Source organism: Poecile atricapillus, chromosome 21, assembly GCF_030490865.1.
Source record: "Poecile atricapillus isolate bPoeAtr1 chromosome 21, bPoeAtr1.hap1, whole genome shotgun sequence".
NCBI lineage: Eukaryota > Metazoa > Chordata > Aves > Passeriformes > Paridae > Poecile > Poecile atricapillus.
Genome location: NC_081269.1, coordinates 2,917,039 through 2,931,901, shown reverse-complemented (window position 1 = coordinate 2,931,901; position 14,863 = coordinate 2,917,039). Strand labels below are relative to the sequence as shown.

The following is a 14,863-nucleotide window of genomic DNA, read 5'->3' as shown; positions in this document are numbered from 1 at the left end:
AGCTACAGTGATCTGTTTGGAGGATTTTGCCACATCTGATCCAAACTCTGGCTGATCACACTAAGCCAATCGGTTTTTCAAACTTATCTGTGCTATAAAAAAGATGTTCATTATGCTGGGATTGAAGGAATTTGGGGAGATTTCCCCACACACCTTTTTTTTAACCATGTTTTTTTTTAACTGTAACAGAGATCCAGCAAATCACCTCAGGAGAGGAGCAATTCCAGCTCCCCTCAACAATGTAAAAAGCTGTGATTTTTCTCCTTCTCTGGCCACACTGTGATTGTGATGGACTGTTTGTTTTTCTGTTTTGTTTTCACATGAGCTGGCCTGCCCTGTGTCTCTCTTTGTGGCTTCTCCTAACTGTTGTTTTCCTTGGTGCCACCGAGCCTTCTGTCCCGCGCTGTCATTTCATTCCTATTATTAGGTTTGTTTTCTTGCACATATCAGAAATGAAAAGGCTGGTGGTTACAAGGGAAGCTTGTAATCAGCACCGAGTTCACCCCACAGTGCCAAAACTCACTCTGTGTGTGCGTGTGAGAAAAAGAAATTGTTGTTGCAGCAAGGAAAGGAGATGGGAAGGAGACAGTAAAACAAAAGTTGTGCTCGGTCTTGTTTAAGATTTTTCCAAGCCATGGGATTCTTTTGATACTACAAAACCCCAGACATTTCTCTGAAAACAGAGGGATTTTATATCATCATCTGAAGTAAGAAAACGAGGCAATGGAACCTATATGTAAACAGTCATTAATAAGCTCTAACCTTCAAAGAAGGTAATTAATTAGCTCCAGTACTGTGCTGTCACCCTTCAGAGAGAGCACAATGTATAATGGGGGTGTGATGGAGTCCAAAAAGCAGCAGGCACTTGTAAAGTCACTTTTCATGATGCTAAAAGACTAATAATTCACAATGTTGATTTCTAATCGTATAAACTTGTGCCACTATGAACAGCCATTATACAAATCCATCCCACTGTCACTTCCCTCTAATAGAAATAGCTATTTGTGATAAAATTTGTAAGAATCAGTTCAGAAGCAGAGATACTTTGTGGGAAGCTACAGTTAGTCAGAGATTGGGAGGATGGGGAGGGCAGGCACGGTGCTGCTGCCTGCAGGGCTCTCAGTGCTCTCTCCTCTCTGGGAAGGGAGGGGGTGATGACACACAGCCCAATTCAGCAGGGAAACCTCATAATTATGTTCCAGGAGCAGCTCTCCCAGGGCAGATGATGGACTCACTTTGGCAGCACTAATGACTGTGGCAGTGTAAGACTGAATGTTGTCTCCACAGGCTCCACCACGGGACTGATGGCATCGGATCAGCTACAAGAAGAAAGACAGCAACCAAGTCACTACTATTAAACTGCACAAACCCATAACCCATTACCAGAGCTCTTATTTATCATGTACAGTGGTGTGTTTTTTCCTACAAATAGCAAAAAGCCCAGCTGAGACACTTAACCCCTTTTTATAATCTTCTGGGTGCCACCCAGACTGTCGCGTCCCCCGCTCCAGTTTTCAATTACCAGATGAGTACTCACTAAGAATTCATAAACTTTGAAATGGTGGGATTTTTGGTCTGGCAGCAATACCACAAATAAATTTAAATAAATATAATCAAAAGCTTTAGCCATGTATATGTAACATTAAATATCAGCCATTCTAAGAATCTGAGTGTGGCTTTCCCCTCCTTTTTATGACGAGCAAGCAAAGAAATGACAAAGGAAAAGAGTTGTTTGAAACTTTGCATTTAATAGATTAAAGGAATGTACATGGGGTTTGCTTTTTATTGCCTTCCTTCAAAATCAATAAATCAAAGCAAGACTCTTGTACCTGCCATCACCCTACAAAAGTAGGTTTTGCCTTTGAACCCTAACTAACAATAGAATCTGTCCTTCTATGCAAAATTAGAAAAAAATACAGATATTTCTTGCTTGCACACAGAACATCTTGCCTATTTAACTATTTGAGCTGAATAAAATTAAAAACTACTGTAAGATGCATTTGTTTCTACAGGTTTCTCTGTCCTACTTCTATTTAAATATCTAAATAAAAATACATAACCTAGGGAAAACCCACTGTGAAGTTACCTGGGAACACACAAGCCATTTAAATTCCTTTTGTGATACAATTCCTTTGCTGACATTTTGGCAGCAATACTTTTTAAATTCCATGCTGACCAGGGTTAAGTTCTCCAGCATCAGCAAGATGTGGCAGAAAAGGAAAGGCAGGCCTGAATTTTGGAAGAAATCAGCTGTGCTGGAGGAGGTGTAACAGCAAATACATTTCTAAAATCTGCCTCTGATAATTTCTGGCTCAGCTCTAGAAACAGCTTCTCCAGTCACAGGTAGAAGGGAGAAAAAACATCTACTTTAAAATTAAAGGCACTGGGAGCCGAATTTAGGCTTCACTTCAAGTTTTAAATGCACAACCACTTCTCTGGGTAAAAGCAGTGATCATTTCTTTGCTTGGGAATCTATTTTCTTTGTCTCTAGAAAGATGAAAAGTCTTTAAAAAATTTCGGTTTTTTTTCTCCTGGAGCTTAACTTTTTCAAAGATGTTCAAAAGTTTTAATGCTATTTTCTGACCTACAGAGTTCATTGCTGTGTTGGCTCAGACAAACCCAGGCTCTGTCCAGTCTCAGTTTCCCCAAATTTGCCTACCTTGAGAAGTGTCTGTAATTAAATGCTCTAAACTTTTCAAGCACAAAATGGGTTGATTATCGAGTTACCTCACTGAAAATGGCTGTCTTCTCTGCCTTCCAAGTTCCTTAAATTGAGCTTAAAACAAATGTGCAGAGAACAGATCTAATACTTTAAAATATGTAGGTCTGTCATTTTAATGCAACTCCTCTTACAGACTTTCTTTTGAACATACCTTTTTCTTTTCTTTCCTTTTCCCCCCTATATATGTAAAATCTAGAAGTATTTTTTTTATATCAAACCCTTCCTTACCTTATTTTCTGCATAAGCAAGCCAACGGCTTCCAAGAGCAATAGGATTCATGTTTGGCCCTGGACAAGGATAGCAGCCTGCAAAGTTTGAAAAGGCAACATTAAGAAATATCTTAATGACTTCTTCCAAAGAATTTTATTTATTGCCAAGAAAACAAAAAGTCTAAACAAAGGCCTTTCAGTTGCTAATATCACTCAGTGGATGCTTGCATTTTTGTTATTAGAGATAAGGCTGTGGTTAGATGAGCTATTTCAAACATTTAATTATGTGTAAATATTCATTTCTCCTTATGTTTGCATTTTTAAAGCCATTTTGATACAAAAATGACATTCTGGGGTGAGGGAATATTGATGTTTATCTTGACTGGTTTTGTATCTTCACCTTTTAATTCATTTTATTTGATTGACACCTTTCTGTTGGAGAACAGTTTGCTCACTTCAAGGTCTTCTAGATTTTTATTGTATGAAAGGATGTATTGTGCTGTTGATTTCATTTTTAGTAATTCTATATACAAGCCCTCAGCCTTTCAAAATACTTTTGGTTTTGATTTTAACAATTCTATAACAAGCCCTCAGCCTCTCCATATACTTTTGCACAAACTTAACTTTACACAGTGGGAAATTTCATAATTCCTTTAAAATTGGTGGCAATGTTTCCACTGTTCACCTGTTTTCCATTACCTTTATATTATCATTAAAAATAGAGTTATATATATGGATAAAAATGAGCTTAGAAAAGAGAATTATTCCTGAGGATTAAAACATGAAAATACCTGTAAGAGAAAATAGATGTGAATGAAAACATGGAAAGACTTAAAATGAATCAGGCCCTTAATTAAATGGCATTTCATATATAAAGATTTTAAAATACGTCTTTTTATAAAATGTTATAAGTAAAATAAAAATTCTACAAATAATTAATTTGTATTTTAAAAATATGCATTTTTACATGAAAAAATATGGAGGAAAGAACCGAGGAAAGGAGGAAGCTACCAAGCAAATGGTTAATCTCAGTTTTCATCAGTTCTTAGGCAAATACAGTTAATTTAGCAATTTAAATTCTCTCACTGATTGGTCAAGAAACAAAACATTGAAGACCTTACAGACTTGTGTGTCTGATTTAAAGGAGCCCTGGGCAGCTGCTCCTGCACCCCGGGCTGAAGGAATGCAGGCAAACAGCATTTCAGAAAACAACACAACTTTTATTCAGAGTATTGCTTAAAATCCTAAATAAAAATAAAAATAAAGCCCAAAGCCAGCCACTGCCAGTTAAGCTTTTATTTTCTAAATCTCTGCTCTGTGACAATGACACTGCTCTGCACCCACAGCAAGCAAAAACCACCAGATCTCCACAAATATCCAGGTTTTTTCCAGCAGGCTCCAGAACAGTCCAGAACATCTCCTGAGGAGAGCAGAACTTGCAGGAGAGGAATGGTTTTGTTCTCCACGAGCGCTGGGAAGGCGTGTGAGGCGTGGGGGAGGTGGTAACGCCTTTGGGGATGTTTCAATGGACATTTGACAACTTTGGATGCGTTTCTGGGCCCGCGTAGGCCCCGCCGAGATAAACAATCCTGGATTTCACTGTCCAGAGCAAAGCGCTGAGGGAATTTAAAAATTCCAAAGATCACAGTGAGCTGTTTGAAAGATCAGAAAGCAAGGGAAGGAGGGAATTAATTCATCCAATTAAAGCCATCTCAGGCAGAAGCCAGTGAGGCTTTTGAGGGGCCTTATGGCCGGCCTGATCTCAGGAAGGAAAACGAATTCTGAAGAGACGATGCCACAATTGTTACTGCATTCCAAGAGTGCATAAAATGTGGGCAGCCAGAGCCTCTTAAGGAACAAAGCAAGCAAAACAGAGGTTGTAAATACAGCTCTGGGTTGTAAATACAAACGTGTTCTTCCGATGACATTATAGATCAGGAGCGGTGAGGTTTTAATGCCGACTTCTGCCTCGGCAGCTCTTATCTGGGTCAGGAAGGAATCCAGGTCCCCCAAACCTTTCTTTTACCTTCCCTTTTATGTATAAAATATAGCACTAAAAGTTGCCAGATGATAACCCTCGTCATGTAAATCTCTACAGTGACTTTAGAACCAGTGACTTGCATTTCCCAAATCTGTAACATCCCTGCAGGAGAAAACTAAAGGAGTCTCAGCAATTCAACAACTCCCAGCAAAAAATCAAGTCCTGCTTGGAAAAGGGAGCTGTTCTCAATTACTTCAGTGAACTGAAGTCATTGAAGAACTGCAAAAAGAATTCTTCGAATCCAAAACTGATCACTGAACAGAAGAGTTACTTAGAAAAGCTGGGACTGCCCTTCCCAAACCCACTGCCCGTGGTTTGTCCCGTGAACTGGGCTCAGTCAATCAGACTCCACACACAAATCATCCAATTCTAAGAATAAACTCCACAAAGGTCAACAATTCAGCTCGGTCCTAAACTCTACTTTCTGATACGAAAAACAGCGTAAAAAAAGGAGCTATTTCCTCCCTTTCTTTTCTTTGCAAGTCTTTGCATTTTGGAAACTTGCAGCAGCACAAGGATAAACAAAGGGTTATACTTTATGGGAAGGAAAAGCAAATTGTTTTTCTGCTTTCCAAAAAAACAGCTGGAGTCAGCAGAACATCATCTATGAGGCAAATGAAAAGACAGACACGGCATGACCCATTGAGCTGGGCCATCCAATCCTCACCAGCCCCACTCTCTTAAAGATTAACTTCTACTTCTACCAGACTTCAAAACAACAGAGGAAAAAGCCATTCTAAGCAATAACAGCAGCAACTTTAGCGTGTTTACAATAGGAATGAACATAATGAGAATGCAGAACTAACTGTCAAGAAGACCAAAGTTTCCAAGTTTTAATGACAGCATGGAGAGGTCATCCAAGAAAGAATCACTCAGGAAAAGTTCTTCCAAAAGTGCAGCAAACCAAGCAAATACGAAAAAATATTTGATCTTAGAACCAGCTTAACTGGGCTAATCACTCACAAAAATATAGGTGAAAACCTACTGGAAACTACTTCATAACTTTTGAGTACACAGTTATTTCTGCCTCTGTGCAGAGGAAATGGGTAACTTCAAAGTTGGGGAAAAAAAAGAAGAAAAACTGCGTTTTGAAAATCAGAATCAAAGTTCCAAGTTTTTTCTGCTAATTTTATCAAGTTCCTGTGCCCAAAAATTCCAACTGGTGCTGCCCTAACAAAAAAGTGAGGAGTAAGAAATGGGCTCAAGGATCCCTCTGATGAGGGGCTTAGATAAGGACCCCCTGGGATCTCAAATCCTGTGCCTTGGTTTTGCCACTTCCAGGATGTAAATGTCATCTACAGCCCCAAAGGTAAATTCTTCAGTGTTATAATTTCTCAGTTTCTTCCTTTTTTTTTTAATAACAGGGTTATAAAATGACAACTGCAATAAACATATAGTTTGTGATTATTTGCATTCAAAGATGCTTTTAACTTAATTGTGTCTGCGCTGATTTTATATATTTTGTTTTACTGAGAATAAAAGAATCCCAAGTTACCTGAAGTTCTCTGAAGAGCTCCACAAATGTTTGCTTTGTGATTGAGAAACGAGAAGGTTTCTTTATTTTCCATTCATTTTCAAGTACTACCCTTGTGGTAATGATGAAAATCTACCCCACCCGTTGGAGATTCAAATCCATAAGCCTGTAATAAACCAAATCACCTCCTCTACCTGTCTGAAAATTCACACAAATATCCCCTCCTCTGACTCTGGATCTTTCCATCAGTTTTGAGCTCCTACAAGAAAACCAAGGCTCCAATCTTTTCCTTGAACTGTTTTCCAAAAGCTCATCCTGGATCTTCAGTGATGGCAATGTGAACACAAAGAGAGCAGCCAAGAGGAGAAAAGCAACACATTCCTGTCCTCCCACTTGTCTTTTAAACAAACAGCACATTGGGAAAACGCTGCTCAGAGGAACAAAGTCATTACAAGCCATGTCAGCTAGAACAGAGCTTGGGCCAATAAATCACCCAACACAACACTAATAAAACTTGAACCATTTCCACTGGGGCAGCTCCTCAGCATCTCCACAGCTTCTTTATAAAAGAAAGATTTAAAGGAAATATAGGAATACACTGTTCTCTCTAGAAAAATCTGATGTTAACACTCAGAACTTGTCTAAGCTAAGTCGGGGCTTATCTTCAGTTTGCAGAATTCCTTACCCAGAGAATAATTTTATTTCTTTCTCAAACTTCACTAAAACACATCAATGTAAAATGACATCTGATAAAGTATTGTAAGTTAATCCATGAATTAATAAAGCTGAGAGAATGAAAAAGCTGCATCAGAATCACCTAACACATCCCATCATGTTTATCTTAAGACACCACTGGTTGATTTTTAATTTCACAGCACATTATAGAAACTTTATTCCTTACAACAATATTTATAGTGCAGAAAATAAAAATCTGTTTTTGGTATTTTCCAGCCTTTCATCTCCTCTATCTTGACTTTGTTCTTACTTTTTAATGAAAAACATTTTAAGTTCTTTTCTGTCTTGTTTCAGTCTTTTTCCCCTATCAGTTTAACAGGGAAGCTTTATTTTTCCATCATTTTCACTGCTTTCTTTTCCCCTATTCCATCCAGTTTCCTTTGCAGTGGTACATACTCATCCTTTTTACAACTAATTTCGATTTACTGTTTCCTAGGGGGGAAATTTAATGGATCCATCACACCTTGTACCTGTGAGGAATCCAGTTTTATTTCAGCAGTTATTAATAGAAAAGCCTTTTAGGATTCTGTCTCTAATCCCAAAATCAGGCAGAAATGGCATCTTTTGGGTCACAGGGAATGCCATGAAGGCAGAGATTCCCAGGCTTACCTCCATCCTAAGGAAATCTTCCCAATTTCTGGAAAAACAAGGGGTTTTCTGTGCCTGGCAAGGTTCATTAAAGATGACATATATCAGCTGAAGTGTCCAATGGTTTTAAACTCAGTTTTCTAAACAAATTCCAAAAGAAGTAACTCATTTTGTCCAAAATTTGTTGCCTTTAATCATTCAAAGGACTTGCTGGATTATCACTTCAAAAATCAGTGAAGCAGGGCCATTGTGTATTTTTAAATAAATAGCTCCAAGAACCCCCTGAAGTGATGCTACTTCTCTAAAAATCAATCTGTAATTCTTTTTTGGGTCTTACGAAACAGAGCTCTCCATAGGAATGGAATTACAGAACTCCATCCTTAAGTCCTGCAGTGCAGAGCAGCCAGAAAGCAAATCCATGGCAGAGAGCACAGAGAGGGAATATGCAATAAATAATGGGTAGAGTGATACTGTTGTAGCAAAAGCTTTGTTTATTCCAAGGAAAACAAGCCATATAAGTTGTTTTATCTAATTTTTTTTCTGGTTGATTGTTTTTTTGGTTTTTTTAGCAAACCAATTTTTTTTTTGTTGTTTATAAACTGTATAAAGCAATATTGTTTATAAATTCCTCTGGGTTCCTTCTAGATGAAAGGCCCTGTGTAAATGTTATTACTCTCACACTGTCATATACTTTGCAAAACTCTTCTATTGTTCTTGTACTTCCTTCTGTTTAAACATCACCCATAAAATGGAGTAAAAGAGTAAATGAGCAGGATGGACCCACTGAGAAATCAGGTTTGCCACCCAGGGCCTTTTTTCCTTCCTTATTTATTATTATTATTATTATTATTATTATTATTATTATTATTATTATTATTATTATTATTATTATTATTATTACTACTACAGAGATCTCCTTCCCTGCCCACTCCACCATCTGCACATTGATGGTCCCAGTGGGTCCCTTCCAACTCAGGAATTCCATGATTTTAGGATTTTACTGTTACTCCACACGACCAAGCACAATCCCAGAGCTTTTGCTAAAAATATCAGTAGCCTTTCATGTTCATTAGGCCTGGATGCTTAATTTAGCACCAATCTGATTTCAGGGCAGTGCTTAATCTCAGGTTTACTTTCCTTTTTTGTTCAGACTTGGACAGTGATAAATAATAGAAGTTGCCACTGGGGTTGTTTCTGTGCAGGACAATGTCAGATGGCTTCTTCTGCCCTTTAACATTAAGGATTTGGGTGCTTTAGATAAAAATAACTTATATAGAAACAAAGAGCACTTCCTGTTTTACATCTAATTTGTAAAACTGTCAGAGCCAGGAGATATGACAGACAGACATCTTGGGGACTGAGGCCTCTGTTGTGGCTTTATGCAGCTTTTCTGTTGTATTTACATTTTCCTGCAGTGGAGCAAAACGTCCTGCAAGCACCAAAGCCATTTGTTCCCATAAATCCACCACCATGCCCTAAAGACCTCTCTGAGAAGTGTTTCAGCATTATCCTGGAATGGTGAGACACTGATTCCCACAGCCAGGAAAAAAACACTCTTATAAATAACACTGTTAAAAAGAAAAAGCAAAATTAAATCAGCATTTCTCAGGGAAAAACACCACGAAGGGGTAGGTGCTCGTATAGATGTGGGTGTATAAAAATTAAAAGTGCTTATAACAATCCACAGGGACATTCTTGGCTCTTCTTCACTGATCAAGAAAATCCTGTGACTCAGGAGCTCCCTTCCCACCTGCCCCGAGGACTTTCGAGCTGAGCTGATCCCCCACGGACAAAGGAATCCTGTCAATTATTATCCCATGTGGGATAAGCAGGAGAAATGCCCACAGCTGAGGAGGGAAACACACACAACTTCTTGAAGAATGTGACTCTTCAGGCATTAAACCTCTTCATAAGACACCCAGAATTTTTTACTTCAAAGCTAAGAGTTCAAACACTTCCTGTGAGCCCATCAGGGAAACAAATTCCAACAGAAATGTCCAAAAAAAGCCTCGAAGACTTCCAGACCAGCCTTGTGACAAACTGAAACCACCAAATTATTCCTTGTGTGTGAATGTGAGAGCAAACAGCAACCCCAAATCCAACCTGCAGATCAGAGCACCCAACTCCATTTGGTTTGGGGCTTTTATTTACTCAGAGAGGTGCAGGACATTTAACATCCTCTGCCTGATTTTTGGCTTGTGGTGAGGAGAGCCTTTTGAGACTTTCTATACAATAAACTACTCTGACTAAAATCTGCAAAATTACCTCTCAGGGCTCTACAGAACAGCATCAATAGAAATGTGGTGCCAGCTAATGGCTGCAATAACTGTCTCCATCCCTGGGGAATCACGGATGGAGAATATATCAATATGAGGAGTGGAAGGGCCAGGGAAGCTGAGCAGGCCCTCGTTATCGGACACAGGATGATGCCACATGCATGATGTTATCTGGGAGGATCTTTACTCAGGGCCCAGGGGGTGGGCAGGATATTCTTGATGGAGAAGGAAAGTATCCATCAGGACATATTCATAACCATCAGTGTTGCACTAAGTAAGCAGTTTTGGGGTGAGGAGCACTGATGGAATAGAAATCAATGGAATTCAGCTTTTCTGCAGTTTTTGTTTAGAGCAAAGTAGGGGCAAAAAAAAAGCCTGAGCATCACTTTGGTTTCTGTGCATTGCTTTGGTTTCTGATCCTTCAGTCACGTACTGAAAAGGCTCTGAAGGAAATCAGAAGTGAACCACAATAAAACTCAGAGCTATTTAAGAATCTATTTAAAATCCACATCTTGACACTCACAACCAGGAAAGGAAACACATTCTTAACATAAGCATCAAATGATTTTTTTATTTTTTTAGTTTGGCCACATGAGCACCTAAATCACTGCAGGATGTGAAATTCCTGCTGGGCTTTCTCCTCCCCTCGGTGTCTTTTCTTAGGGCAAAGGAGCTGGCTGCAAGCACAAGGAGAGCAGTGATGGATGGAAGTGACTGCCATGAGACTGATGTTCTGCCTTCTCCTAGCAGACATTTAAAAATCAGAACACCCCACAGGGTAGATTAGGGGATATCCTGGTAATTTTTCTACAATAGTTACAGCATGTTTTCCCTCCACGTTCAAGCACCTGTCTTAAATTCCCTCTCCCAGTCTGCAGCACCTGTACACTGAGCTGTTGTTACAAAAGGCACAAATAAAACGTGCTGGCTCTCTGCCATCCAAGTCAAATCAGCACATTTCCATGTAATCCCATGCAGGGGAAAACAAAGGTTGTTGGTTCTATGTCAAACTCGCTCAGGAAAAATCAGGAAGTGCAGGAGTTAAAACATTCCAACAGCAGCACGAACTTCACCATCTACATCCTGAATATTTTATGGTGTATTTATTGTAACAATATATTAAGCTACACATCCAACCACAAAAACAAAAACAGAAAGACAAATACTCCTCATGTGCACGGCAGCTGCATTAGCATTTCTGAGGAACTTCAGAATTCCTGACACTGCTTTTAATTGGACATTCTGCATTTCATTTCTATGTAGAAAGAATCAACAGAGCAGAGCTCCTGCTGCATGTTTGTGCTGTCTCAGTGAGGTTCTAAGGCTCCCACACCACTTAGCTGACAGGGATGGAAGATTTGATTTCCACACCATCACCAGATCTTCTTGAAAAAAAAAGATTTTCTTTTCCCTAAAAGTAACAGAAAACCCTTCAAAGAGTCGGTGATCCTCAGTAATATTTCTGACCTTTGTGCCCTCTCTTCTGACCAAAACCAGTCAGAGAATCTTTTACATGCTGTCAAATTCTCTGGGCAGGCAGAGACATCCTCACAGCTGAGGTGCACCAGCATCAGCCTGGACAGGCTGCCCCAATAATGCAACCCAAAAAGCCTCTGAGACCTTTTCCTGAGCTTCCTTTACAAGGATTTCTATTTTTTTAATTGATATTGGCACTGTCCTTTAATAACTATTTTTTTAAAGAGCCACAGCCAAAGAAGGCAGTCGTGGCCAGTTGGCTGCCTCCCAGAAATCCCTGCAGCTAACGAGGGAGCTCATTTACATCCAATTGCAAACACATCAGAGGAATTTAAGCCTTTAAAGATACGCTCTCAGGTCGAGGAGATTTCAGTACATGAAATGGGAAAGCTCAGACAAAAGCTCTGCTGCAGCCACGACGTGCCAGGGCACAGCACCAGCCTGGGAGCGGGATCCAGGGAATGGCTGAGCTTGGGATCCTCAGGACAGGTCCCAAAAAACATAAATCCAGGGAAAAAACCCAGCTCTGCCCACTCACACCATGTCCCAGCCACCACTGAGCTGGCAGGGCACAGAAAAGGGCTGTGGTGGCTCCAGCTCTGGAGGCTGGGGCATCTGAAATGCCCCAAAAATGAGTTTGTCCTTAATTAAACCAGAAGAAAGTTTCAGAAAATCTTGAGTTTCTCATATTAAAAAGCAGCACAGCTGGAGAAATACACCAACATTAGTGACATTTGAGGAATTTTTGGATTTCTTTAAAAATAATTTGGTCATTATCTCCAAAAATTTTAATTTATCCTCTTGAAATTTCCCAGCTGTTCTACAAAACATACAGCAAATCAAAGTTATGGTTAACAATAGAGTATCTCTGTTCCTCAAAATTAAGTTCAAGGCATTCATTTTCAAAAATAAATTGCAGTATCTTTAAAAAAAACCCAAAAAAACCCAAACAAACAACAAAATAAGCCCAAAAATTCTGAGAACACACATTAAACTAAGGGGTTTTCTTTACTTTTGATCTAAAATAAAGCAAGGCTTATCCCCTAATTCTTTTTGATGAAATAAAAGTGATGAATAGGACAGAAATAAGTCCTTTCCCATCTTGTCACTGAATCCCAGCAGATTCCCAGTATCTCACATCCATGGATAGGAAGAAACTGACACCTATTGGCAACTTTAATATTACTGCATGAAGCTGCCTTCCCTCAAACTACAACAAGAAACAGCTTCTCCCAAGGAGATTTTTCTATAAATTCAGAGACAATATTAGAAAATAATTTAAACTTTTTAAATTGTGACTGAAAATACATTCAGAAAAATGCAGAATCTTTTTAGTAATAAAACTCTGACCTTTGCAAAGTCAATTATGAACTGTAAAGACACATGAAAAAACCCAATGTGCCTAAGGAACAACCAGAAATGAACAGCAGATCACTGTTGATGTGGGTTTCATTGCTGCTGATGTGATAACCTGGAACTCCCACCAGAGGCTTTCACACATATTTGTGCAAAATGAACAAAATTGTTCAGCTACTGATGGATGGCAGTGTGGGTGCCCTTTACAATTAGTTACAGCAATAATAAATACAGAAAAGAGTTAAATATTCACAGAGTAGAATTTGGGTTTGGGTTGGTTTTTTTGAAGCAAATTTTCCTGAAGCTCCAAATGATTCATGGAAACCTGCTCTGAGGATTTAGAAAGAAACAAAAAAACAAAAACCAAATCTGTTCTGTCCTCTGAGCCCAAAATTGTACGTACTGGTAACGAAGAATTTTTTGGTGAAAGTGCAGCTGTCAAAGGCGGCGATTTTCTCCTGCAGGACCACAACGAGGATCCTGAAAACACAAAAATGGAAGGTCCACTTTAGACACTAAATGCATTGGTTTAAAGACTCAATATCTAAATGTAATTATTTCAAAAGCATCAATACAAACTCCGCAGTGATGAAGTGCCAGGCTACCAATCCCTGGCAGTTATTGAGGGTTCTCTCTCCTCCCAACCACATCAACTCCACTTCAGGAAGTGAAGGGCTCTGATCCACAGCAGCACAGCACATTTGTGATATAGCTCTTGCAGTTAGAGCTCCATTAAAAAGCAAGAATGGAGATGCAAAGACCCTGAATTACTCTCACTGACTCAAACAACACTCAACCATCAGCAGAACATGAGCTAAATGTGAAATAATCCCATTGCCCACCTCACTGCACATTTATTAAAACATTTTTGTTACTACAAGCAGGAGGGAGTGTAAAGAACATCAGCACACAGAGCTGAGAGAAGCAGAATTTGGGTCAATTAGCAAATTAAAGATGTATATTTATGTGTTTGCTTGTACACTACACACTTCTGTTGTAAAGGCCAAAAACCACAGGATAACTACACAGGAAACACAGTGCAGCCTCAAAAAACAGAGCCCAGAGATGCAAATGTGGAAGCAGAGCAACATCTTGGAAGTTCAGAACCAGGGAACAATTTCTCCCACACTAATGACTTCCCAAAATCAAATTTTTAAAAGCTTGACATGAAAGAAGCACCTGGGAAAGCAACACATAAAACCTACATTTAGCAATATGACATAATTAATAATCTGTTATTCTCTCATTAGGCAGACTGTGAGAAAGTATTTTTTAATTAGCTGTCAATATAGAGCATTGTTAAATATTGTTTTAATAGTTTTAATTGTAAAGGTACAAAGTGGAAAAAAATTAATCACATCTCTCACTGACTAAAACACACACCTAATGCTTCATGTGAACATTATGATTGTGTGTTACAGCCTGGAACAGTCACCTTTAAAAAGGGGATGAATCACCTCAGTCTCGACTCATATCCTTGGGGAAAGGGTGATGATTATCTCCCAGCAGTGTGAAATCAGCCTTTAACCCCTTTTTCCCTATTTTTATCTGTCTTGCCACAAGAACATTTCTTCTTATCCCATGAGAGCTCAATACCTGTGAAGGACTACACTAAAATCAAAATATACACCATCCCCTCATGCTCACTGATGTTTTCAGATATGTAAAGAATATAAATTAGTTTTGGACACATTAATAGTTTTATTTAAACAACAACTTCCAATTGCTGAAACTGCAGGAGAAAAAAACTGAAGAAAATATATCAATTCTAACTTTTTCTACATTGCCTAAAATAAAGGAAACCAATGAATAATGGGAAGGCCTTGGCTGCAGGTGGAAGTGTTATGTGTATATATTGAAAACCTATAGATATTTGATGGGAATATTTCCCAGTCCCAGAGATTTTTGTTTTCTCCTCTTTGAAGACACCCAGATGGATGATTCCAGAGGATTTATTGATATATTTATTTTTAGTAGCAGTTTACA

General features: G+C 38.9%; 1 protein-coding gene across 11 annotated transcripts in view; it reads right to left on the bottom strand.

Annotated features, from left to right (window-relative positions):
- The window catches only part of BCAS3 (BCAS3 microtubule associated cell migration factor), a 305,724-nt gene that overhangs the window by 255,541 nt on the left and 35,320 nt on the right, over positions 1-14,863 (bottom strand). For all 11 annotated transcript variants that reach the window (XR_009279308.1, XM_058854693.1, XM_058854695.1 and 8 more), the window contains exons 9-11: positions 13,281-13,357; positions 2,951-3,027; positions 1,236-1,319 (exon numbers count right to left, since the gene is read on the bottom strand). Coding sequence is in view for 10 of the 11 variants with exons in the window: in XM_058854693.1 (XP_058710676.1) it covers positions 1,236-1,319; positions 2,951-3,027; positions 13,281-13,357 (238 nt within the window). In the remaining variant the exon portion in view is untranslated. The remainder of the gene's footprint in view (positions 1-1,235; positions 1,320-2,950; positions 3,028-13,280; positions 13,358-14,863) is intronic.